The following is a 25,227-nucleotide window of genomic DNA, read 5'->3' as shown; positions in this document are numbered from 1 at the left end:
AGACAGTGCAACATGTGGAAACATTTTTAAGGACATACGGAAGAGGGAATAATGGAATAAACGTTGAAAGAAACACATTTTAGTTTCCACATGAGAGGATAATATTTGTTTGTTGTGTTACCATGTGTACGTTAAAGGTTTAAGATGTTGCTCAATGTGACAACCATATGCATCTGTGACAGCCTGAAACTGGAGATGAGATCCCATTTCATAATTGCTTGCAGCACTTTTCAAACAATGGGTCGTGGAATGTTCAGCTGCCATGACACAACTTGTGCACCACTTGAAGATCTCACGTTGCGCCCAGAATTCTCAGTCGTGGAAACAGTAACTTCTTCAATAATTTGTGGTGCAGTTGGCCATCGGCCTGTCTCTGGAGCAATTCCCAAATCTCCAGTTATTTTGAATGTCCAAATAATATTCTTAAACTTCGGTGTGGATGAGGACCTCTCCGTATTTCTTTAATGTGTCAATACTTGTGAAGAGCAGCAGTAATATTGCTATTGTTCTGATAAATTTACAAGTAAAGTGCTGCTTGCCTTGTCCAGTCCTGTGTTGACTGTCTGCAACAGTTATGCACTGTGTCGCTGTACCAATACCAGCACCTGACAGCAAGTCGTGACACTAACAGTACTAACAAAGCAAATCCTGCAGTGCACAGTCTGACTGCCATCCCAATAAAGTTGGGTAACCATACACTAAATACTTTTCCTTCTACAATGAGTAAAGTAGCGAAAGTTTTAATTATATCTGTCCTGTATTGGATTGCCTCATCCTCTTATAGTTGCACTACCAGTTGTGATGTCACTGGTGCTCAGCATATTGTGAAGAAAGGCAAGATGGTAGCAATCACATGAAATTTTAATGGATAAATAAAAAAAACTGCTTATACAGAGACATACAGCAAGTCACTTTTCACATGTAGCCCTGTGTGTAAATGGAACAGGAAAGAAATACTGAGTCGCGATAGGCACAGCAAAAAGATTCACACAATTATAGCTTTTGGCCATTAAGGCCTTTGTCAGCAGTACACACACACACACACACACACACACACACACACACACACACACACACACACACACGCACACCGGTGCGCGCGCACACATACGCACGCAAACGCAACTTGCACACACGTCTGCAGTCTCAGAGAGCTGAAACCACACTGAGAGCAGCAGCACCAGTGCATGATGGGAGTGGTGACTGGGTGGGGGTAAGGAGAAGGCTGGGACAGGGAGGGGGAGGGATAGTATTGTGGGAGTGGCGGACAGTGAAGTGTTGCAGTTTAGATGGAGGGTAGGAGAGAAGGTGCGGAGGGGGGGACGGGATAAGTAGCGGAAAGGAGAGAAATAAAAACAGATAAAAAGAAATTAAAAGAGTGGATGTGGCAGTGAAATGACGGCTGTGTAGTGCTGGAATGGGAACAGGGAGGGGGCTGGATGGGTGAGGACAGTGACTTACGAAGGTTGAGGCCAGGAGGGTTTGGGAACATAGGATGTATTGCAGGGGAAGTTCCCACATGCGCAATTCAGAAAAGCAGGTGTTCGTGGGAAGGATCCATATGGCACAGGCTGTGAAGCTGTCATTGAGATGAGGGATATCATGTTCGGCAGCTTGTTCAGCAACAGTGTGGTCCACTTGTTTTTTGGCTACAGTTTGTCGGTGGCCATTCATGCGGACAGACAGCTTGTTGGTTGTCATACCTACATAGAATGCAGCACAGCAGTTGCAGCTTAGCTTGTAAATCACATGACTGGTTTCACAGGTAGCCCTGCCTTTGATGGGATAGGTGATGTTAGTGACTGGACTGGAGTAGGTGGTGGCAGGAGGGTGTATGGGACAGGTTTTGCATCTAGGTCTATTACAGGGGTATGAGCCGTGAGGTAAGAGATTGGGAGCAGGGCTTGTGTAAGGGTGGACGAGTGTATTGTGTAGGTTTGGTGGACGGCGGAATACCATGGTAGGAGGGGTGGAAAGGATGGCGAGCAGGAAATTTCTCATTTCAGGGCACAACGAGGGGTAATCGAAACCCTGTTGGAGAATGTAATTAATTTGCTCCAGTCCCGGATGGTACTGAGTTAGAGAGGGGAATGCTCCTTTGTGGCTGGACTGTGGGACTTTGGAAGGTGGTGGGAGACTGGAAAGATGGGCACGGGAGATTTGTTTTTGTGCAAGGATGGGAGGATAATTATGGTCAGTGAAGGCTTCAGTGAGATCCTTGGTATATTTTGAGAGGGACTGCTCGTCACTGCAGATGCGACGACCACGGGTGGCTAGGCTGTACGGGAGGGACTTCTTGGTATGGAATGGGTGGCAGCTATCGAAGTGGAGGTATTGCTGGTGGTTAGTAGGTTTGATACGGAGAGGTACTGATGTAGCCATCTCTGAGGTGGTCAACATCTAGGAAGGTGACTTGTTGGGTTGAGTAGGACCAGGTGAAGCAAATGGGGGAGAAGTTGTTGAAGTTCTGGAGGAATGTGAATAAGGTATCCTCACCTTCAATCCAGATAGCAAAGATGTCATCAATGAATCTGAACCAGGTGAGGGGTTTAGGATTCTGGGTTTTCAGGAAGGATTCCTCTAGATGGCCCATGAATAGATTAGCGTAGGATGGTGCCATGTGGGTGCCCATAGCCGTACCGCAGATTTGTTTGTAGGTAATTCCTTCAAAGGAGAAGTAATTGTGGATGAGGATATAGTTGGTCATGGAGACTAGGAAGGAGGTTGTTGGTTTGGAATCCATAGGGCATCTGGAAAGGTAGTGTTAGATAGCGGTAAGGCCATGGGCATTAGGAATGTTAGTGTAGAGGGAGGTGGCATCAATAGTGACGAGCAGGGCACCATGTGGTAAAGGGACAGGAACTGTGGAGAGTTGGTAGAGGAAATGGTTGGTATCTTTTATATAGGAGGATAGGTTCCGGGTAATAGATTGAAGGTGTTGGTCTAAGAGAGCAGAGATTCTCTCAGTGGGGTCACAGTAACTGGCCACAATGGGGCATCCTGGGTGGTTGGGTTTATGGACTTCAGGGTGTATATAGAAGGTAGGAGTGCAGGGAGTGGTAGGGGTAAGTGGAGAGATGGACTGTGGGGAGAGGTTCTGGGATGGGCCTAGGATTTGAGTAGTGACTGGAGATCCTGCTGGATTACTGGAATGGGATCACTGTGGCATGGTTTGTAGGTGGAAGTATCTGACAGCTGACAGAGTCCTTCTGCCATGTAATCCTTGTGGTTACATTCCATCCTGGATTTTCCATTGTTTGAACAGGAAAGAAAGTTATAGCTAACCTTGCTGACATAATGATTGAGACTCAGAACTACTGTGCAAGAGCAACTGATTTAAAATCACTGTTTGAATTTCCTGAGAGTAGGTTTCCATTTGTTACTTCAGGGGAAAGACATGCTACTTCCTTCAGGAAGTCGATGACTAAATTTGTGCCCCGTCGTTATGAAACAGGTGCTTGTGTTCCATCTCTAATGACCACAACCTTATTTCATTTTGCTGCAGCTGTACTTCATAGTGACTGTGTTGCAATACTAACTGCCTTATATTTTTTTTACAAAATTGTTTGTATTTTAGTATAATGGGACATTCTTTATGTAGTACATGATAGGTCATTTGTAGAATTCTCATTTAAAAAATTGAGCATGATAAATTGCACAAACTAATTTCAGTATTGAGCTTCTTAACTACATAACACTTCGCATCGGGTGAAAGAATAATAGGGCTGTTGCATGTACTGTAGAGTGGTGTTGGTGGCGCTGGCGGCGGTGGCAGTGGCGTGGAGGTAGTGTTGGCGGTGGCTGTGACGTATGACAAGGTTGAATTTATGAAGAGGGTGATGTAAGGTACTTCATAAATAGAAGTGGTCTCAGTATTGACAGAATTACAAATATTAGAAGACAAGGAAATGAAGTGCGTAGAATATGAGCTCTTTCAGAAGAACTGCATGTGTCAGATATTTTCAGAGGATGAGAAAATGACAAGGCATGGAAGTAAAAAGAATGTTAACTATAGTTGGGGCAAAAGTACTAGTGAATGGAAGCAAAGCATAATTCTGTGTACATACTGAAACCAAAATGTTGTGCGGAGAGGATTTGACAGAAGGAAGGTACAGACTTTGTCACATGTGTTAATGGAATCTGAATAAAAAAGAGAAATATTGGCAAGGGTATGAGTCATATAAAGAGAATATTTGAAGTAATGGACACTTTCAGCGAGATGGTTTTTGTTGTGGAAGATTAACCAAAGGTTACAAAATCTTCCTAAACAATGCCTTTAATGTAGCCAGGGCTGGGTTCATACAGTGCAATTACAAGAAAACCTATCTGGACCAAATTATTGGTTGTGTGGGCAGAGAAATATTTTTGAAATCAACTTAGTACTTTGTTTGTTAAAGTCAGTTGCAGTATTCAAAGTCTGCTAAGCCTGATACTATTTTATATTGTGTAGATACAGGGCTTGACAATGAAAATGACTCTGTGGGTGGCATTATCAGTGCTGCTGAGCAGGAGCTCCAAGAAACATAATTTGTAGGGAAACTATAGTTAAGCCCTTCATTAGTAAGAAAAAGAAACTTTGATTATGGAGAAACATTATTGTTTAATTTAATTTTGTAGCACACAAATCTTCTAATACTTTGACCTTTCTCCTTCGTGTTTCTAGGTATTTTAGTTTTATAATTATAATACCTATATGCATTAGAGGAAGCAATAATAAAAATAATCTTTTTTTAAATACAGGATCTACAGCAATTCATTATATTGTGATTTGGAACTGGTGTTTAACACTACTACTATACATACACACAGCAGTATTTTAAAAGTGCGTGCTGAAAAATTTTTCTCAAAGCTGCGCGCCATTCCTTCTTTAACGTCCTTGCAGGATGGTTTGCAGTCAGTATATTTTGAGAAGAGATCTGTGGAATGCATAAAAAGCTTCATAAGGTACTGTATGGTAAATTCTCTCTCTCTTTGTCTCTCTTGTGTTTTTTCTTTATACCAGTGCAAGAAATTCTCTCTCTCATTCAAAGTATTGTTCTTGTTGCAGGGATATTTATTCAAAATGCACAGTTACTGAGGAGGAGAAAGATGCAGTTCGGTGCTTAGAAGAAATAAGTGATCAGGTTCATGGTAACACCCAAACATTCAAAAGGAATAATAGTTTTGATACTGTTTTGAGCCCTGAATCTGACATTTTTCTAACACCAAATTGTTCCCCCTCTGAATTGTATCCACAGAGTGGAAACCAAAAGCCTGTTGCCTCATTTGTTTTAGATGGAAGTTATCTGAAAACTGTTGAATCAAAACAAGATAAATCGATTATAAACCTTCACAAAACAAATCAGTCATACTATTCTATTGTTCCAGTGGATGAAATTTTTGTTTGCTCAGATTCTGTACCAAAACAGCAATGTACAATTTTGGAAAAAGAACTTGAAGAACAAGATGAGCTACTGAAGTCTTTTCAGTCTATTAAGTCTAAAGAAAATAACAAAAATACTACCAGAAAATTAAAAAAACCAACTACTTTGCCATTCTTATCTAGTCATTTAACCAAAAAGCAAAAGCGTGGTTGTGATTCTAATAGTAGAGAGCAGTTTTTAAAAAATAGCAAACGTGTCATTGATACCAGACAAGATAAGATTCATCAGAATTGTCGGAAAACAGACTCGAAAACCAGTGTAAATGGAAAGGTGAATTGTGAGACAAATGGACCATCTTGTGAGCAGTGTGAGAATAAAGAGAGGATAATTAAGAAAGACGAAGAAAGAGAACAAGAAGAAACTGAAGTAAAAAAGAATTCTAAGGTGAATTTTACCCTCCACTTTTCTGATGAAAAGTTTATAAATACATTTGTTGATAATACAGTTGAAGATGATTTTATGTGCAGTCCCATTGAAGTTGTAGACAGTGTGCTAGAGTGCTGCAAGAGAAGGGAAACTACTGAAGACCTGCCTTATTTCTCATGCAGCCCTGAAATGGATGCAAGTGGTGGTGGCCCAGACTCTGGCCTTGACACAAGTTCTACGGGATGTTTACCCGCAGGCGGTTTCAGTAGTCCTCGAGAGCACACAGTGTCAGAGACCTCCGGAGTTGATCTCACAGAAGCAGCCATCGGAGAAGATATGCCTCATGATGGTGATGATGGCGGGTTAGTTGCTCGACCTGTAAAGTCGTCTGCATCGTCTTCTGTGTCCTCAGAAGCTGGTACATGGGACAGTACTTTCCCTCCTTCAAATAGTGACACTGGTCAGGAGCAGAATACCGAAGATAAGACTAACACAGACTCCGTGAAGACTTTACCAGCTAATAGAAAACAAGACAGTGAGTATTGGAATGATGAGAAAGACGTAGATGGGGAGGCTGTAATAAAGCGTGAAAAGAGTGACAATGGTTTTAGCAGCCACGTTTCAGCTCCAGTTCAGGAAAAGCCCTGCATATCACAACAAACAAATAATGTTAATTGTGACTTGCCAATTCCTGTTACATCAGTCACTAATATTTCATTGCAAACAAAAAGTGAAGAAAATTTAGGAAACTCAAGTGAGCTTCCAAAAACTAAAATTTCAGGGTCAGCTGTAGTGAATAAGAAGCAAAATGATATTTGTGATAAATATTCAGAAATGCATGATAGTGACAAAACAGAAAAACATGAGGATAGGGAAATAAAAGAAGATACCAACAAGATTGCCCCTGAAGATGAGGCTTCTGATACAGAGGGAAAGTTGAAGGATGAATTTGGAACTAATTATGTTGAAACAAAATTCATACCTGGTTTGTACAGCTCTTATAATGAAAGATGCAATGACTGGTGGCTAGAGCCATCACCACACAGTTCATTGGGTTCACAGAATTATTTCATAGATGCTGCTAGTTTAGTAGATGATAGTGAAGTTAGTTTACCTCCCTTTCAGATGAGTAAATCAGATCAAGTTGTGAAAGATACCAAAGAGAATGAACTACCTGTAATGGATACAGTAACAGCAACACCTCATACTTCACCTGTAAGTGAACGTAGCAAACTCTCTAGTATCGCTGCACCTGAAATAGACATTGTTAGCAGTACAGCTCCTCCTGTCTCACAAGTTTTAAGTGCTGTCAAAATAAAACAACAAAATTTATTAGAGTCAGATCTGAACGTTGTTAATACGGATGAGGAGGTTGTTGATAGACCAAATGAACATCTGAAAGGTGCTCCTGAACTCGCCCAGCCTAAGTATACACATTTAAAACCCAGTGCTACGAGACTTGATGGGCAAGATAGTTATGCTGAGTTTGAGAAGGAATTGAAGTTGTCAGAATCCTTTGCACCACAGATTGCTTTACAAAAGCTGCACAGAGAAGGAATGAGGAGAAGATGGGATTCTTGTTCGGAGGAAATGTTAGGTGGCAGTTCTAGGCAGTTTGACACGGTTGATGCCTTGGCAGAGGTTTGCAAGAGTGATTTGAATATTATACACACAGTTTCAGTAGAGGATAATAAGGAAAAAGATGAACTGGGGCATGCAATTTCTTCTTCTGTGCAGAAAGTTGTTAAATTGGAGAGGGAGTCTCAAGCCAAAGATTCGTCTTGTGAGAACTCATTTTCAAATGTTGAACCTGCAACTGAAGCAGCAGTAGATTTGGAGTCTGAATTTGACAGACAGAAACAGTGTAGTTATATTTCTTGGGAAGGAGATAGCTTTAAACAAGAAATTTACCATGCAACAAATGAAAAAAATGATGAGTCTGTGCGTAATGCAAATTTGCATGAAAACCCTGATGCAAAGCACGAGGGTAATTGTACTGGCACTGAGCAAGTAGATGGTGGTAATGTAACTGTGGCCGCGGATGACAAAAGTAATACTTCAACAGAAGCAGAACCACGACCAAGTTTGATAAGAAGAAATACATTTGAACTTGATACAGATGATGAACATTTGGCTATTTTGCGCCAGGAATATGAGCGAAGACAAGGAAATCTGGTATTTCAAAGTCACATACCTCAATTCTCTGGCCACATTACAGGAAATGAAGGCTTCCGTGATGCTCAGAGCTTAATCATGGTTGGCTCAGATTTAACAGCAGAAGGGATTATGACAGAATATATGCATGGCTCTCATATTTCAGCTCCTAGCTCCTTGTTACTTGATTCATCTAAGTTAATTGCAAATATTGACCACACTTTGAATGTCGCAGTTCCTGCTGCTTTATCTGGTACTACTGTAGGGACTGTTGCAAATCCTTCTACCCGTATTCACACAGGAGAGGTGAAGGAATTAAGTGAGATGAGGGAGTATACACTTACAGATGGCTTAAAAATAGAACCATACTCAGAAGTGCCTGTTATTGAGTTAGGTGTTTCTGAGGATGCAATGTCTCTTTACACAAATGAGTATAAAAAGTATTGTGAGTCAATGCCACCTCAGAAGCAGGAATTTTTGAATTCAAATGGGTTGACTACTGATTTGGCTGCATTATCTGAGACTGATAAAGACTCACAAAAATATGCTGCTATTAATTATGATAGCAATTCAAAACCTGTTGTTTCTGGTGCATTAACATTCAGTGATATTGTTGAGGAAAAGAAACCGTGGGATAGCCCAAAGAAACAGAAACGCACAGAGTCAACCCCTATAATTTCTGGAGGTGTTTCAACAGTAGATTTTTCTGTGAAACCGAGAAAGATAAATGACAGCCCTGTCTTATCCCGTAGAAGAAATGAATTGGCTCCTATTCTTTCTGGTGCTGCCCCAGCATTACCAGAGACAAATGTAGATACGATTGATGCCCAGGCTCCCAAAACCGTATCTGCAAAGTCAGCCTGGGTAGTGGATATGAGTGACTGTGCAGTAACTGTTGCAAAAAAGCCACCTTTAGACTCCAGAAGGCGTCGCAAGAGTGATATTGCTATGGCACCTTCAAAAAATCTAACTGATTCTGTAGAACAAGATCAAAGTGTTGAAAACAAAGAAGCAACTAATGGTTATGTTGTTGAATTAAAAGAATCAGCATCACAAGGACATGGTCTAAATTTGAAGAGTAGTGAAGTGCTTCCGAAGGAAAACAAAATTCAGAAAAGTGCATCTGCATCATCAGTGAAGAGTTGTGGTTTAGGATATTTTGTTGACTTGTCTGAACCAAAGACTGGAAAGTCTGAGAGGAAGGTACCCAGTAATACAGAAGTAAAAGTTCGTTCCTTAAAATCAAATGCTCAGGAGGGCAAGTCGTGTGGATATTTTGTTGGCTTAGGAAAGGAAGAACTGAGTCAAAAGAAAGTAATTAATAGCATTGTAAAACAGCATTCTGCAGATGAAATTAAAGATGTTTCAAGTGAGAAAAAAAATCTTATGTTCTCAATGTTCATTGACATTAGTGCTCCAAAACAAGAAACTCATCCAGACATGAATGGAACAGATGAAAAAGAGCTCTCCCCTTCTTCTCCAAAGAGAAAAACTGTACAGTCTATAAAAACTGAGGGTCCTTCAAAATCAGGTAAACAAAACCGAATTGCTGGAACGACTTTTGATGTAGCTGATGAAAAGCAACACTCTTCGAAAGGAACGTACATGTATATAGATGCCAGCAATCCTTCATCTGTAACAGAGCATGCTGCTTCAGCCATTGACAGAACAGTTAAGGAAATGCCTGAGAAAAAACAGGCAGTATTTATGTTCATAGAATCTGATTCCCCTGTCACAAGACGCAAGACATTGCCCTCTGGTCTGAGGCCAACCTTCAATCGCCATTCTTGGAACCCAGAAACTGAAGAAAGGGCTGTTTCTCGGAAACAACATAAGCGTGCACACAGTCTATCTGTTGATAGGAGCTCTCTCTCAACCAGCAGCGAAGAAAAATCTTCTAGTGCCTCTTCATTATCAAAAAGTCGATTCCAAAGCAGCAGCCAGTCTCTTAGTGAAGATGGCCATATTGTTAAGCAAATGTCCTCATCTTGTCATGGCCGTCTGATGTCAAAGACTTATGAGAAATACGTGAAGCGTTCATTGAGTTCTGAAGGGAATTCTGAAAGTGAAATTAATACAATAGCAGAAGAAAAAAATTACAGTGAGAAAGTGCAACAGAAAAGCTCAGAAGCATTGTTTATAGCACTCGAAGAGACAGATATGAAGGACTCTGACTCACCAGTAGCTACAGACAGGTCAGATCAAAACAAGGGTTCATCAGTTGTTGATAATAAAGTTTACAGACAGCGTCGTTTGGCAAAGGGAGAGAGTGAACACACTGTTCTGGAGAAAAATGTTTCCAGTAGCTCACATGGCTCTGACGTTGAATGCTCTTCTGGAAGTGGTGACAAGAGATTACCAAAAAAATTGCTGGATCAGGAATGTCATTTACAAACAGGGAAGGAGCAGGAGCTTACTTCAGAGTCATCTAACAGAACTTCCACTGTGGAGGTCACGAAAGATGGGAATGCTGCAGAAGTCGAATTTCGGGAGTCTGAAGCAAAATCGGCCGTTAGTGGAAGCTTTGTGAAACTTTCAGATCTGGACAGAGAGCCAGAAACAAAACCAGATTCATGCAGTGTAGATCCTCTGCCTTCATTTAGTAGTACTGGCAGAATGACACGCAGCATTCCAGAAACATCTTGGATTGAGAATAAGCTATTGATGACTCGCTCTATTGGTAGCGGGGCAACAAGCAAATCCTTAGGTAGACTTTTTCCACACCTTCATTCAACAGCTGCTTCCAGTTCTTCACCCAAGACTGGGCACAGCAAGTCTCCTTCTTCCGGGCAGCTTGAAGGCGAAGATAATGAAACACAAGTGTCTGAAACATCTGACCTGAGCAGTATGCAGAGCAGTATGGGTCCTTCAGGATTAGGTAAGAATGTATGGATTTGTAACTCTTCTAGTTTTCATTCTAATGAGATGCCAAAGAGAACTGTTAGCTTTAAGAGAGATAATAGTATCAGAGAGAAGGAAGATGGCATGCATAAAAGCACTAATAATTTAAGGAGTAGAAGTAACAACTCACCAAATGGTAGAGGTTGTGAATCGTCGAATGTCGCACAGTGAAGAAACAGAACTTGGCTAGCTATCAAACAGAAGCTTATTGATGTGCCTTTTAGCAACTCAGTACCTCTACGATTTGGTGAGTTGTTACCTTTATTCCTTCAATTATTTACATTCCGCCAGGACTTTCTAATACCTGTTTATAAAGCAGAGGGTCACATCAATGTGAATCTTTACTTTTTGTGCTATTTAGAGTACTGTTGGAATGTCATGTGTTTTGAGTCAATATGTGATGACAATAACGTTTTTGAGCCTTCAGTTTAAAATTTAACATTGCCATTAATTTAGTTTACAGGGTATGGGGAAGACTATCATTTCATGCATATTACATTGCTCATTAGGGACTATTTGAGCCAAAACATGTAACTGAATTGCTTCATATGCAATTAAGAATGTGAACTACTTCTTCCATAAGTAATGACTTAATTCCTGTCAATTGCTGTACAATTGTAAGTTAGTTAGTTATTGAGAAAGAACAGTGCTTATTAGCTAGTGTAGAAGTTGTGGAACATAAAAAATGTCATGGGTAGTGGAGGTGGAATGTGTACAGCTTTTAAGATAAGTGACAACAGGTCCTAGAAATAAACATAGTGATCTCTTGGCTATTTTAAAAGTATCTTGCATGATTCAGCTGATGGCTCATAATGATACTGACATTTGAAATATCTCTCATTCCTACACCCCCGTGCAATTCCTGTAAAGGAAATTTTGTTTCTAGCAGTGTAACGTTCTGCATTTACTTCAGAGGCATCCTACGTTGTCTTATTGTTTGTGGCAAGACGGGGGAAAATAATTTTTACTTAATAAGAGTACAGACTAGGGTGGAACCAACAATGGAGCTTTGAAAAGACTGTATTGGACCAGCAATAGTTAAGAAAGGGGTGATGTAAAAGTCACTCAGAACTGTGAAACACGAGAGATGCAGATTGAGTAAGCAACAGTGGATTGTAACAACCAAGTCTCCAGTTCTTGTCTCCAGAAAGTTCAGTACCATAATCACAGTTGCTTCAGACATTATGTCCAGTTATTATTATTATTATTATTATTATTATTATTATTATTATTAAATGGTGTACAACTTTGCTTCCACCGCTTTTTCCCCCAACATTTGAGGCTTTAATGAAACAAATTGGTTACACATGTATCATTCAAAGTATTTTCCATTGCTGGCCAATACTTTCTCCCACCTTTTGGGCAGTGTACGAATCTCGCATCAAAAAAATTGTTCACCTTTTGAAGCGATTCACGATTCAATCCAATTTGTGACTTCTTCATGAGGTCAGAAGTGTTGGTCAGCCAGGCCATGCGACATTGATCTAAACAGGTGATAGTCAGAGAAGCAATGTATGGAGAATACGGCAGGTGGGGTAGGACTTCTCATTTTAATGTTTCCAAGCATGATTTGACCTCTTTTGCAACGTGGGGTTGGTTGAGCATTGTCTTGCTGCAAAATCGCTTTATCATGCCTCTCGCTGTATTGCGGCCGTTTGTCTTTAATGCTCTGCTCTAACACATTAATTGCATTTGATAAAGAGCACCTGTGATTGTTTCACTTGGTTTTAACACCTAATAGTACACGATGCCGAGCTGGTCCTACCAAATGCAGAGCATGATCTTGGAGCCGTGAATATTCGGTTTGGCTGTCGACGTGGAAGCGTGGCCGGGATATCCCCATGATTTTTGTGTTTAGCGTTATCGCAATGAACCCATTTTTTGTCCCCGGCCACAATGCGATATAAAAATCCTTTCCATTTTTGCCTCTGAAGCAACTGTTCACGTTCAACATCTCTTGGTTTCAGCTCACACGGGACCCAAATTCCTTCTTTCTAAATCATGCCCATAGCCTTGAGACATTTTGAAATGGCTTGCTGTGTCACTCCCAATAATCATGCCAATTCTTCTTGAGTTTGACGCGAGTCTTCACTCAGCAATGTCTCCAATTCTGCATCTTTGAAAACATTCTCTCTTCCACCATTATGCTGGTCTAAGAGGTTAAAATCACAGTTCTTGAAGCGTTGAAATAACTCACGATATGTTCTTTCACTAATAGCGTCCTTACCGTACATACTTGAAAGCATTCAACGAGACTCAGCTGCTGTTTTCTTCATATTGAAACAAAACAGTAACACCTCCCGCAAATTACGAGAATTAGGCTCATAAACTGCCATTTTCAATCAAGAACAACTTTATGATGCAGACACAAATCAACTAATGTTTGAATGAGGTTATGTTAACCGAGGTCCAAGCTGAGTGCCTGACATCTGCGATCTGTTTCTTTCGTCTGCTGCGTACCGTTGATGCCACCTATTGGCAAATGGTGGAAGCAATGTTGTACACCTTGTATTATTATTATTATTATTATTATTAAGACAAGCACCAGTAGAACACCAAATAAATGCTGAGACTGTATCAGTTTTATTTCCTTTAAAGGATGGTTGTCGTTGTTGTTGTTGTGGTCTTCAGTCCAGATACTGGTTTGGTGCAGCTCTCCATGCTACTCTATCCTGTGCAAGCTTCATCTCCCAGTAGCTAGTGCAACCTACATCCTTCTGAACCTGTTTAGTGTATTTATCTCTTGGTCTCCCTCTAAGATTTTTACACTCCGCGCTGCCCTCCAATACTAAGTTGGTGATCCCTTGATTCCTCAGAATATGTTCTACCAAGCAATCCCTTCTTCTAGTCAAGTTGTGCCACAAATTTCTCTCCTATTCAGTACCTCCTCATTAGTTATGTGATCTACCCATCTAATCTTCAGCATTCTTCTGTAGCACCACATTTCGAAAGCTTCTATTCTCTCCTTGTCTAAACTATTTATCGTCCACTTTTCACTTTCATACATGGCTACATTCCATACAAATACTTTCTGAAATGACTTCCTGACACTTAAATCTATATTCGATGTTACTTACTTGATGTTAGCAAATTTCTCTTCTTCAGAAACGCTTTCCTTGCCATCGCCAGTCTACATTTTATATCCTCTCTGCTTCGATCATCATCCATTATTTTGCTCCCCAAATAGCAAAACTCCTTTACTACTTTAAGTGCCTCATTTCCTAATCTAATTCCCTCAGCATCACCCGACTTAATTCGACTACATTCCATTATCCTCGTTTTGCTTTTGTTGATGTTCATCTTATATCCTCCTTTCAAGACACTGTCAATTCCGTTCAGGTGCTCTTCCAGGTCCTTTGCTGTCTCTGACATAATTACAATGTCATCGGCGAATCTCAAAGTTTTTATTTCTTCTCCATGGATTTTAATACCTATTCCGAATTTTTCTTTTGTTTCCTTTACTGCTTGCTCAATATACAGACTGAATAACATCGGGGAGAGGCCACAACCCTGTCTCACTCCCTTCCCAACCACTGCTTCCCTTTCTTGTCCCTCGACTCTTACACTGCCATCTGTTTTCTGTACAAATTGTAAACAGCCTTTAACTCCCTGTATTTTACCCCTACCACCTTCAGAATTTGAAAGAGAGTATTCCAGTCAACATTGTCAAAAGCTTTCACTAAGTCTACAAATGCTAGAAATGTTGGTTTGCCTTTCCTTAATCTGTTTTCTAAGATAAGCCGTAGGGTCAGTATTGCCTCACGTGTTCCAACATTTCTACGGAATCCAAACCGATCTTCCCCAAGGTCGGCTTCTACCAGTTTTTCCAAAATAGTATCATCCTTATCCTGTGTGCTGCAGCTATGTATTTAATAGAGCTGTGCTGTTACCTGTTAAAGAATATGTAAATTACTTAGGACAAAGTACAGTTACTTCACAAAAACAATTGCAGGGAAAATAAAAACATGAAGCTAGAACAAAACAGAAATGAAATTAAAAAAGTCATACAAGGTTTAACACATGTTGTGCAATACATAACAAACAGTAAAAATGTGTTCATAAAGGGTTTATGCATGTGTCAAAAAATTTTGTGTCATGCATAACATGTTTTATCAAGAAATATATCTTTATTTTTAAATAATTTAAAACCCACATAGACCTTTGATGTTATTCAGTAATGATTTAAATATTTTAATACTGTACTCCTTTTTTGCACCAGAGTTAGATTTTTGAAATCACAATAGAGGTCAGCCTTCCTTCCTCATAATATGATCATGGTTCATTTAATTGGTTTCATAGTGCAGAGGTTTGTCAACCATGAAGCTCATAATGGAATAGATATATTGGGAAATTGTAGTAATTATCCTAAGTTTCTTAAAGAGATTAAGACGATGTTCTCAAGGGAACTCTGCACATAATTCAGACAGCACTTTTCTGCCAAAATGAAATTTTCTTTGATGTGAGTGAATTCCACCAGGAGATAATTCCATAGTACAGAACGTAGTGGAAGTACGTGAAGTAAGTGAACTTGGCGACACTGATGTTTCCAAAACGAGAGATTGTCTGAATAGCAGAAGTAGCCTAGGACAATTTTTTTATGATATGGAGAACATGAGGTTCCAGGCGAACCCTGCTACCTATGTTGAAACCTAGGAATCTGGTGCATTGTACTCTGTAATTTGCTGGCTGTCAGGTGAAATAGTTTACCTTCTGTGGGAATTTGTAATCAGAGCTGAACTGGATATAATTAGTTCTTCTCAGATTTATTGACATTGATTTTACTTTGAACCAGGTTAGGAGTTTTGGAAGTAATTTGTTGGCATCAGTCTCTAGACCAGTGGTATGTTCAATGCTTATCACAATGCTAATATGATCAGCAAGCATAGTGGACTTGTATACTTTGTATCACAAAAGATAAGTCAGTTATATACATGGGAAACAGCAGTGGACCAAGTACAGTTGCCCCTGTCAGACTCTACCCCTCACAAATTTTGCTGCTCTCCTCAAAAAGTACATTGTGCTTCTTGTCTTGGAAGTAGGATTTTAACCAGTTTCCCATTGCCCCTCTGATGCCATAGTGGCATGCTTTGTGAAGAAGTATTTTGTGATCCACGCAGTCGAAAGCCTTAGAAAGATTACAAAATATCCCAAGTGGTTTCATTTATTTACGTAGGGATTTCTTGAAAGAAAATACAGCTTCAATTGTGGAAATACCTTTTTGGAAACTGAACTGTCTTTCACTGATGATGTCAAAGTTTTCAATGTGCCTTACAGTTCTGAAATACAATACTTTCTCAAGGACATTCGTGAATGTGGTCAGGAGACAGAGGGTATGATACTTTGTGTCTCATATTTTGTGGAGAGGCTTCACTATAGCAAGCTTCATTCCATCTAAATCCATGCTCCCATCCTGATTCATAGAAGCATTAAATATGTGGCTTATTTGATCAGAGCTGGCTTAATTTCTGGTTATGGAGGCTATGCGTATCTAACATATAGAATTAGGAAAAAGGTGTTTCAGTATTTCCATGATACTCTGTAAAAATAAATTTGTGGGGAAAACTGACAACAGGGATGAAGTTGTAGGCGTATACCTGATTTTGTTGGCCCTTCTTCCCCTTATTGTTTGTTTGGAAACTTACATTGAAATCTCAAAGTACAGTTAGTCATCTAATTTGGAAGTCAGTATCTCACTGGACAGCATCCGATAAAAAAAGTCTAGTTTCATTTGTATTATAAATGTGGTTTAGGTTTAAGTTTTTGGAGAAAATAACTTCACTGAAAGATGGCATGTGCTATGAAGAGCTTACCATATTTCCAACCAACTTTAGCTTACTGTGAAGTTAGGATCGCAATTGGTTAGCTTACTGTTTAAGTTTAGTGCCTTTCTGCAGGATTGGACTGGATACCAGAACATATGCTCTCTTTTCTCACTTAAACAGATAAATAATGCTTCACCCAGTGCTTCATTTCATGCTTTCTTTATTGTACCGTAATTCCGAAAATAGTCTTTAGTCGTCATTTTGTAGCACAAGTGTTCCATTTCATTTTGGTTTTTCTTCCCATCTGTCACAATTGATGTACCTACACCACATTCTGCAGCTATCTTTTTCAACAGTTTTCCTTGTCTAGTCTGTTTAGTGCTTCCAACTTTTTGTCTATCAAAACAACCACTTTCTTTCTCAGTGTAACCATTTCACTCACATGCACTCAAAACAGGGGAATGAGAGAACAATAACGGTACATATTATTAACTCTGTAGGGTCTAAATCCACACTGACCATAATAATGGTTGATGGAAGTTACCTTTGGTGCCAACGTAACAACTCTATGTATACCATACTTTATCAACTGTATACCACACATTTTCGTGTTCAAGGAAGGGGAAACAAAAAACTGAATCCAGATAAATCAGAAATCTGGATTAATGAGGGCCAAAAAATGTGGTTCTTAGATGCTATGATATCTCTCTTACATTTAAACAGTTGCAGTGAAAACGAATCAAGCTGGTTTAAAAGTGAGCCAAGATTCCATGAAGGTGCCCTGTATACTGCTACAGTTAACAAGGTAGACTTATTTACAGACAATTTATTGGCATATGCTTCAAAACATCACTCTAGACAAATATCATATACATCAATTGAATCCCACTTGACACAGTTCTTAACAACAATAACAATCCATACTCTTTCCGTTTGCTTTCTCCAGTATGAAGTCGTCAGATTGTGATCAGCTATTAAGGCTTTCCACTCCAGAGTAAACATCGTGCTCAGTGAAGCACAGTATATGGGTGCAGTGTGTACTTCCATGGTCATGTACATTGATTCTTCATTTAGCTTATTACACAAGCCTCAAACATTCTGGTGGAAAATTACCAGTTGATGATGCTTTCCAGAAACTGTTAGCGCTTTTTGTGACAGCCTTCTTCTTCTTCTTCATTGCAATCCCCTCTGTATGTGCATATAAACTGCTTTTCCTCATATTATGCTGCAATAAATGCAGATATATTAGGTCATAGTATGTTTTTGAAAGAGTATCTTCATTCTGGTCTAGCATGGACCAGCGGCTTTTTATAGCCATTTGAACATCTGCCTTACTGTAGCTATGTTACAGTATATTAAGCAGGTTTTGAACAACAAACTGGAGCTGGTGCCCAGGCAAATTGTGCGAGTAGATTAATTCCTTCTGCAAAGGATTTTAACTGGGCACAGCTAATGGTACAGTTTGGATTTTACCTGTGGACTGGAGTGAGTCCGATTGTTCAGATTTGGTCAACTGGTGTATGTGACCTTTGTGTAAGATAAGTTTTAACTGTTTTAAAAAAAATCTTGCTACGGTCAGATTTTCTGTGCAGAAATGCATTTTTGTGGGAGGTTTTTGAAGTGCGCTGCTTGTATGAATCAGCTGAAACTTTGCATGAAGGTAGATTAATGAATAAAGTAAAAAGAAATCTTTTTATCCAATAATTTTGAGCCATTCTTGAGAAGCAATGGTTTAAAGTCAAGCTACATGTAGCTTGTAAAATTTGTTCTCATGTGAATTGAATCTGCGTAAACGATTTTAAATGAATCAGATAGACAAAAAATGCATTCTTATGATAAAATTGAAAATTTGTTTTCAAAAATCCAGCTTCATTTTAATTTTACATGGAAAAGACATGATTTTTGTTAGTTTTTTTACATGCACCTCTTCTATGTTTCAAACTTGTGCAAAACTGTTTTAATTATTTATGAAGGTAGACAAATACATCTAATTAGTTGTCATCCTGTTGTTTTGTGAAGTTTTTATCGACTGCCATGATGTGGCAGTCTGAATTTGCACATAAAACAGACGTAAAATCTGGTTTTATGTGTGTCACACATGCTGAGATGGTTTAAAGTGATACAGGTGACAGTAAAAAATATATTCTTACAGTAATTATAAGGTGTGGTTCCAAAAATCTTTCGTCATTCGGATTTTATATGCAAAAAATCACGCATTTGCACATGAAACTGTGTTTTGTAGAAATGTATTGCATTTTAAGTGCTGTATTCAGATATAATTTTAAAAAAACTGGTCGTTACAGTTGATTATTGTTTCATTGTTTACACATTAAACATGGCTTAAAATCATTGAAAAATCTTTGGACATGCAAAACAGTGAATGTACCAAACCAGAGTCACCTATCCCTGTAAAAGATGGTATACTGTTTGATCAAGCATTCAAAGCTTTATTGATGACCATGCAGAAAATTAAACAAACCCAAAAATTGCTTTAAAACAACTCTCAGAAAAAAAGTCACTTTATTTCTAGCCAACACAAAATGTTTTACTGGGTTTTCCTTCAAAGACTACTATATTATTGTGTAGAAAGTTTATTTTCAGACAAAACAAGCTTAAGTTCATCAATTTTCATACTGGATTGAAAAGTTGGTAGTATTGAGTTGTGCATTTATTGTTTTGCAGTTCTGTTTATATCAACCAATCAGACTCGTACTTAATTTGGATTGTTTGTTGCAACATTTCATGCAAAAATAATCATGTGCGATTTTCTAGTGGGCAGGTCTTAATTTTCAGTTTTTATTATTGCATACTGTAAATAAACAATGAAAAGAATTTCAAGATAAGAGATAATAACTAGATGTATAATTTTCAGTAGTTTAGTATTTATTGTCTGAATCTTTCAATTTGTTATATAATAAACTTTTAAGTAAGTTTGTGACGTTCGCCTGCTTTATTTCTTTGTTGATAATCCTCAGTGTCAATGTACTGTGTTGTTATATTGGCAGAAAAATTGGGGGTGGAAGTTCTACACTGACTACTGTAAATGATGTAGCCGACAGTTGCACAGTTGTATTTCACAGTTCTTTGTTTTCACTGTTCACAACCCCACAATATTACACAGTTAATATGGCCAGTTCACTATTGGTTAACTTTTGATAAAACTCATTAATAGTTTGCAGGCAAACATCAGCATACTGCTGCAATAGTTTACCATTGAACATCTATGACCAGTAAAAACCTAACCACACAGTTCTTGCAGAATAATAAAGTACGTGTGGCACTATTGAACAGACACTGTCGTTATTTTAACACACTGCCTATATGTGTTACACTTATTTCATGGTTAAGTTGATGCATTGTCGCTGACCTAACCAGTACAGGTTTCTCGTCTGAAAATTGGCCATGGAATGACTATCCTGGGACCAAAAATCAGGCCTTTATATAGCCTCACAATAATAGGTACTGAAACTATACATTGTTTGAGGTTTAAGTTACTGAAATTACAATTAAAACATAACTCATTCAATTAACTGAATATATAGAAAAATTCCTCCTTTTAAACAGTTACTTCTACTACAAAGCTTAGGCCAAATTATTTGTTTAAATAATGTAATTAACAGATGTAGTTATACAAACAATACTTTTGACAAAACTGGTAATTACTTTGGAATTAATTAAGGGCTGACTTCGTTAATATATTTTAGAATAGAGCCAAATAAATATTTAAGACTGTTAGTGGTTCTTCTTCCAAATGTTTATCATTAGTAGAATCTTTGTCATGAAACAGTTACTGATTTCACTGTGTAACAAAAGATATTAACTAGGGTTAGTCTAAAGAAATTAACTACATACACAAAACTAAGCACAAAATTAGACGTGATGCTGTATTCCTAAGACTGAGGGCCAACCTTTCTCTTTTGTGGAAATGAAGATTATACTCATGTATGTTAATGGTAATTTGTCAAAAATTTAAAAAATGAATTTAAGATGGCAGGTGGCAAAACAAGAGAGGAAGTAAAGAGATCCCAGCTTGCTTCGTCACAAGTTACCAGGCAGGTAATTGTAGAGGAGCCAGACTAATGATCCCTAACTCGAGCAACATGGTTTGAAAGACAATAAAAAAAAAAAATCTGGATCAGTCTTGTCCAAGTCAACAAAAATCTTCATCGGTTGCCAAAAATATGGTAGAGTAAAAGCTGCAAACTAGAATGAAAAATGCTCCTGTTGTGGTGCAAAAAAGGCGAATATGTCCTGCGCAGAGTTAGGGATATAAAAGAAGGGAACTAGCTTTTCGACCTATCTGGCATCTCAAAGACATTTAAATTAAAACATCTCGATATATTAACACTTTTTTCTGAGTTAATCCTACTTCCTCAGTGCAATGAGCTGTCTCAGCCGCAAGGTGGTGGCACACCTGCATCTTGTAATTTGTAGGCTAATGTCTGTGGTCCTGCACCCAAAATCCAGATGATTTGCCAGCCGTAGTAAACAGCATATAATATCAATATCTTTGGTGTGTCTGGAAGCCTGCAACATATCAGCACGATACTTCAATAACATAACTTGTTATCTACATCAGATGCTACCTGAGACTGCTCTTTGAGTGAGTGGAATGGATCCAGTATTTATATCTGGACCCCCCTCCCCCTCATGGTCAGTTCCAGGCATACCCTCTGCAGATGTGTGTTCTTAGGCATTCTGACTTAGTTCTGGCACGCCTGTTGGCTCGCTGGTGTTCCATTTTCAGAATCTCAGTGCACTGGCATGCACATAGCATCGTACTCACCAGCACCTGTCAATTGGTAGCTTTTTTATTTTTTATTGTTTTTACACAAACCCCATGCAGGACATGAAGATAGGTACTGCCTTGAGTCTTCTGCAACATGTACTCAAAATGATTAGTCGTGAAAGTTCTCTTCCTATTAATAATTACCTCTTCTCTCTCGTAGTATGACAGTGGTGGTGGTGCAGCAGTCATCTTCTTGAGGATTATTCCTGTGTGTCCGAAGATCTACATCTACATCTACATTGATACTCCGCAAGCCACCCAACGGTGTGTGGCGGAGGGCACTTTACGTGCCACTGTCATTACCTCCCTTTCCTGTTCCAGTCGCGTATGGTTCGCGGGAAGAACGACTGTCTGAAAGCCTCCGTGCGCGCTCTAATCTCTCTAATTTTACATTCGTGATCTCCTCGGGAGGTATAAGTAGGGGGAAGCAATATATTCGATACCTCATCCAGAAACGCACCCTCTCGAAACCTGGACAGCAAGCTACACCGCGATGCAGAGCGCCTCTCTTGCAGAGTCTGCCATTTGAGTTTATTAAACATCTCCGTAACGCTATCATGGTTACCAAATAACCCGGTGACGAAACGCGCCGCTCTTCTTTGGATCTTTTCTATCTCCTCCGTCAACCCGACCTGGTACGGATCCCACACTGATGAGCAATACTCAAGTATAGGTCGAACGAGTGTTTTGTAAGCCACCTCCTTTGTTGATGGACTACATTTTCTAAGCACTCTCCCAATGAATCTCAACCTGGTACCCGCCTTACCAACAATTAATTTTATATGATCATTCCACTTCAAATCGTTCCGTACGCATACTCCCAGATATTTTACAGAAGTAACTGCTACCAGTGTTTGTTCCGCTATCATATAATCATACAATAAAGGATCCTTCTTTCTATGTATTCGCAATACATTACATTTGTCTATGTTAAGGGTCAGTTGCCACTCCCTGCACCAAGTGCCTATCCGCTGCAGATCTTCCTGTATTTCGCTACAATTTTCTAATGCAGCAACTTCTCTGTATACTACAGCATCATCCGCGAAAAGCCGCATGGAACTTCCGACACTATCTACTAAGTCATTTATATATATTGCGAAAAGCAATGGTCCCATAACACTCCCCTGTGGCACGCCAGAGGTTACTTTAACGTCTGTAGACGTCTCTCCATTGATAACAACATGCTGTGTTCTGTTTGCTAAAAACTCTTCAATCCAGCCACACAGCTGGTCTGATATTCCGTAGGCTCTTACTTTGTTTATCAGGCGACAGTGCGGAACTGTATCGAACGCCTTCCGGAAGTCAAGAAAAATAGCATCTACCTGGGAGCCTGTATCTAATATTTTCTGGGTCTCATGAACAAATAAGGCGAGTTGGGTCTCACACGATCGCTGTTTCCGGAATCCATGTTGATTCCTACATAGTAGATTCTGGGTTTCCAGAAATGACATGATACGCGAGCAAAAAACATGTTCTAAAATTCTACAAGAGATCGACGTAAGAGATATAGGTCTATAGTTTTGCGCATCTGCTCGACGACCCTTCTTGAAGACTGGGACTATCTGTGCTCTTTTCCAATCATTTGGAACCCTCCGTTCCTCTAGAGACTTGCGGTACACGGCTGTTAGAAGGGGGGCAAGTTCTTTCGCGTACTCTGTGTAGAATCGAATTGGTATCCCGTCAGGTCCAGTGGACTTTCCTCTATTGAGTGATTCCAGTTGCTTTTCTATTCCTTGGACACTTATTTCGATGTCAGCCATTTTTTCGTTTGTGCGAGGATTTAGAGAAGGAACTGCAGTGCGGTCTTCCTCTGTGAAACAGCTTTGGAAAAAGGTGTTTAGTATTTCAGCTTTACGCGTGTCATCCTCTGTTTCAGTGCCATCATCATCCCGTAGTGTCTGGATATGCTGTTTCGAGCCACTTACTGATTTAACGTAAGACCAGAACTTCCTAGGATTTTCTGTCAAGTCGGTACATAGAATTTTACTTTCGAATTCAATGAACGTTTCACGCATAGCCCTCCTTACGCTAACTTTGACATCGTTTAGCTTCTGTTTGTCTGAGAGGTTTTGGCTGCGATTAAACTTGGAGTGGAGCTCTCTTTGCTTTCGCAGTAGTTTCCTAACTTTGTTGTTGTACCACGGTGGGTTTTTCCCGTCCCTCACAGTTTTACTCGGCACGTACCTGTCTAAAACGCATTTTACGATTGCCTTGAACTTTTTCCATAAACACTCAACATTGTCAGTGTCGGAACAGAAATTTTCGTTTTGATTTGTTAGGTAGTCTGAAATCTGCCTTCTATTACTCTTGCTAAACAGATAAACCTTCCTCCCTTTTTTTATATTCCTATTAACTTCCATATTCAGGGATGCTGCAACGGCCTTATGATCACTGATTCCCTGTTCTGTACATACAGAGTCGAAAAGTTCGGGTCTGTTTGTTATCAGTAGGTCCAAGATGTTATCTCCACGAGTCGGTTCTCTGTTTAATTGCTCGAGGTAATTTTCGGATAGTGCACTCAGTATAATGTCACTCGATGCTCTGTCCCTACCACCCGTCCTAAACATCTGAGTGTCCCAGTCTATATCTGGTAAATTGAAATCTCCACCTAAGACTATAACATGCTGAGAAAATTTATGTGATATGTATTCCAAATTTTCTCTCAGTTGTTCTGCCACTAATGTTGCTGAGTCGGGAGGTCGGTAAAAGGAGCCAATTATTAGCCTAGTTCGGTTGTTTAGTGTAACCTCCACCCATAATAATTCACAGGAACTATCCACTTCTACTTCACTACAGGATAAACTACTACTAACAGCGACGAACACTCCACCACCGGTTGCATGCAATCTATCCTTTCTAAACACCGTCTGTACCTTTGTAAAAATTTCGGCAGAATTTATCTCTGGCTTAAGCCAGCTTTCTGTACCTATAACGATTTCAGCTTCGGTGCTTTCTATCAGCGCTTGAAGTTCCGGTACTTTACCAACGCAGCTTCGACAGTTGACAATTACAATACCGATTGCTGCTTGGTCCCCGCATGTCCTGACTTTGCCCCACACCCGTTGAGGCTGTTGCCCTTTCCGTACTTGCCCAAGGCCATCTAACCTAAAAAACCGCCCAGCCCACGCCACACAACCCCTGCTACCCGTGTAGCCGCTTGTTGCGTGTAGTGTAGTGGACTCCTGACCTATCCAGCGGAACCCGAAACCCCACCACCCTATGGCGCAAGTCGAGGAATCTGCAGCCCACACGGTCGCAGAACCGTCTCAGCCTCTGATTCAGACCCTCCACTCGGCTCTGTACCAAAGGTCCGCAGTCAGTCCTGTCGACGATGCTGCAGATGGTGAGCTCTGCTTTCATCCCGCTAGCGAGACTGGCAGTCTTCACCAAATCAGATAGCCGCCGGAAGCCAGAGAGGATTTCCTCCAATCCATAGCGACACACATCATTGGTGCCGACATGAGCGACCACCTGCAGATGGGTGCACCCTGTACCCTCCATGGCATCCGGAAGGACCCTTTCCACATCTGGAATGACTCCCCCCGGTATGCACACGGAGTGCACATTGGTTTTCTTCCCCTCTCTTGCTGCCATTTCCCTAAGGGGCCCCATTACGCGCCTCACGTTGGAGCTCCCAACTACCAGTAAGCCCACCCTCTGCGACTGCCCGGATCTTGCAGACTGAGGGGCAACCTCTGGAACAGGACAAGCAGCCATGTCAGGCCGAAGATCAGTATCAGCCTGAGACAGAGCCTGAAACCGGTTCGTCAGACAAACTGGAGAGGCTTTCCGTTCAGCCCTCCGGAATGTCTTTCGCCCCCTGCCACACCTT

At 40.0% G+C, this 25,227-nt stretch overlaps 1 protein-coding gene across 1 annotated transcript in view; it reads left to right on the top strand.

Annotated features, from left to right (window-relative positions):
• Positions 1 to 25,227, top strand: part of LOC124612306 — a 209,069-nt gene that overhangs the window by 81,445 nt on the left and 102,397 nt on the right. The window contains exons 3-4 of the mRNA XM_047140422.1: positions 4,741 to 4,944; positions 5,048 to 10,821. Coding sequence (XP_046996378.1) covers positions 4,741 to 4,944; positions 5,048 to 10,821 — 5,978 coding nt within the window. The remainder of the gene's footprint in view (positions 1 to 4,740; positions 4,945 to 5,047; positions 10,822 to 25,227) is intronic.

Source organism: Schistocerca americana, chromosome 4 (assembly GCF_021461395.2).
Source record: "Schistocerca americana isolate TAMUIC-IGC-003095 chromosome 4, iqSchAmer2.1, whole genome shotgun sequence".
In the NCBI taxonomy this organism is placed as follows: Eukaryota; Metazoa; Arthropoda; class Insecta; order Orthoptera; family Acrididae; genus Schistocerca; species Schistocerca americana.
This window is presented reverse-complemented; position numbering and strand designations above follow the sequence as displayed.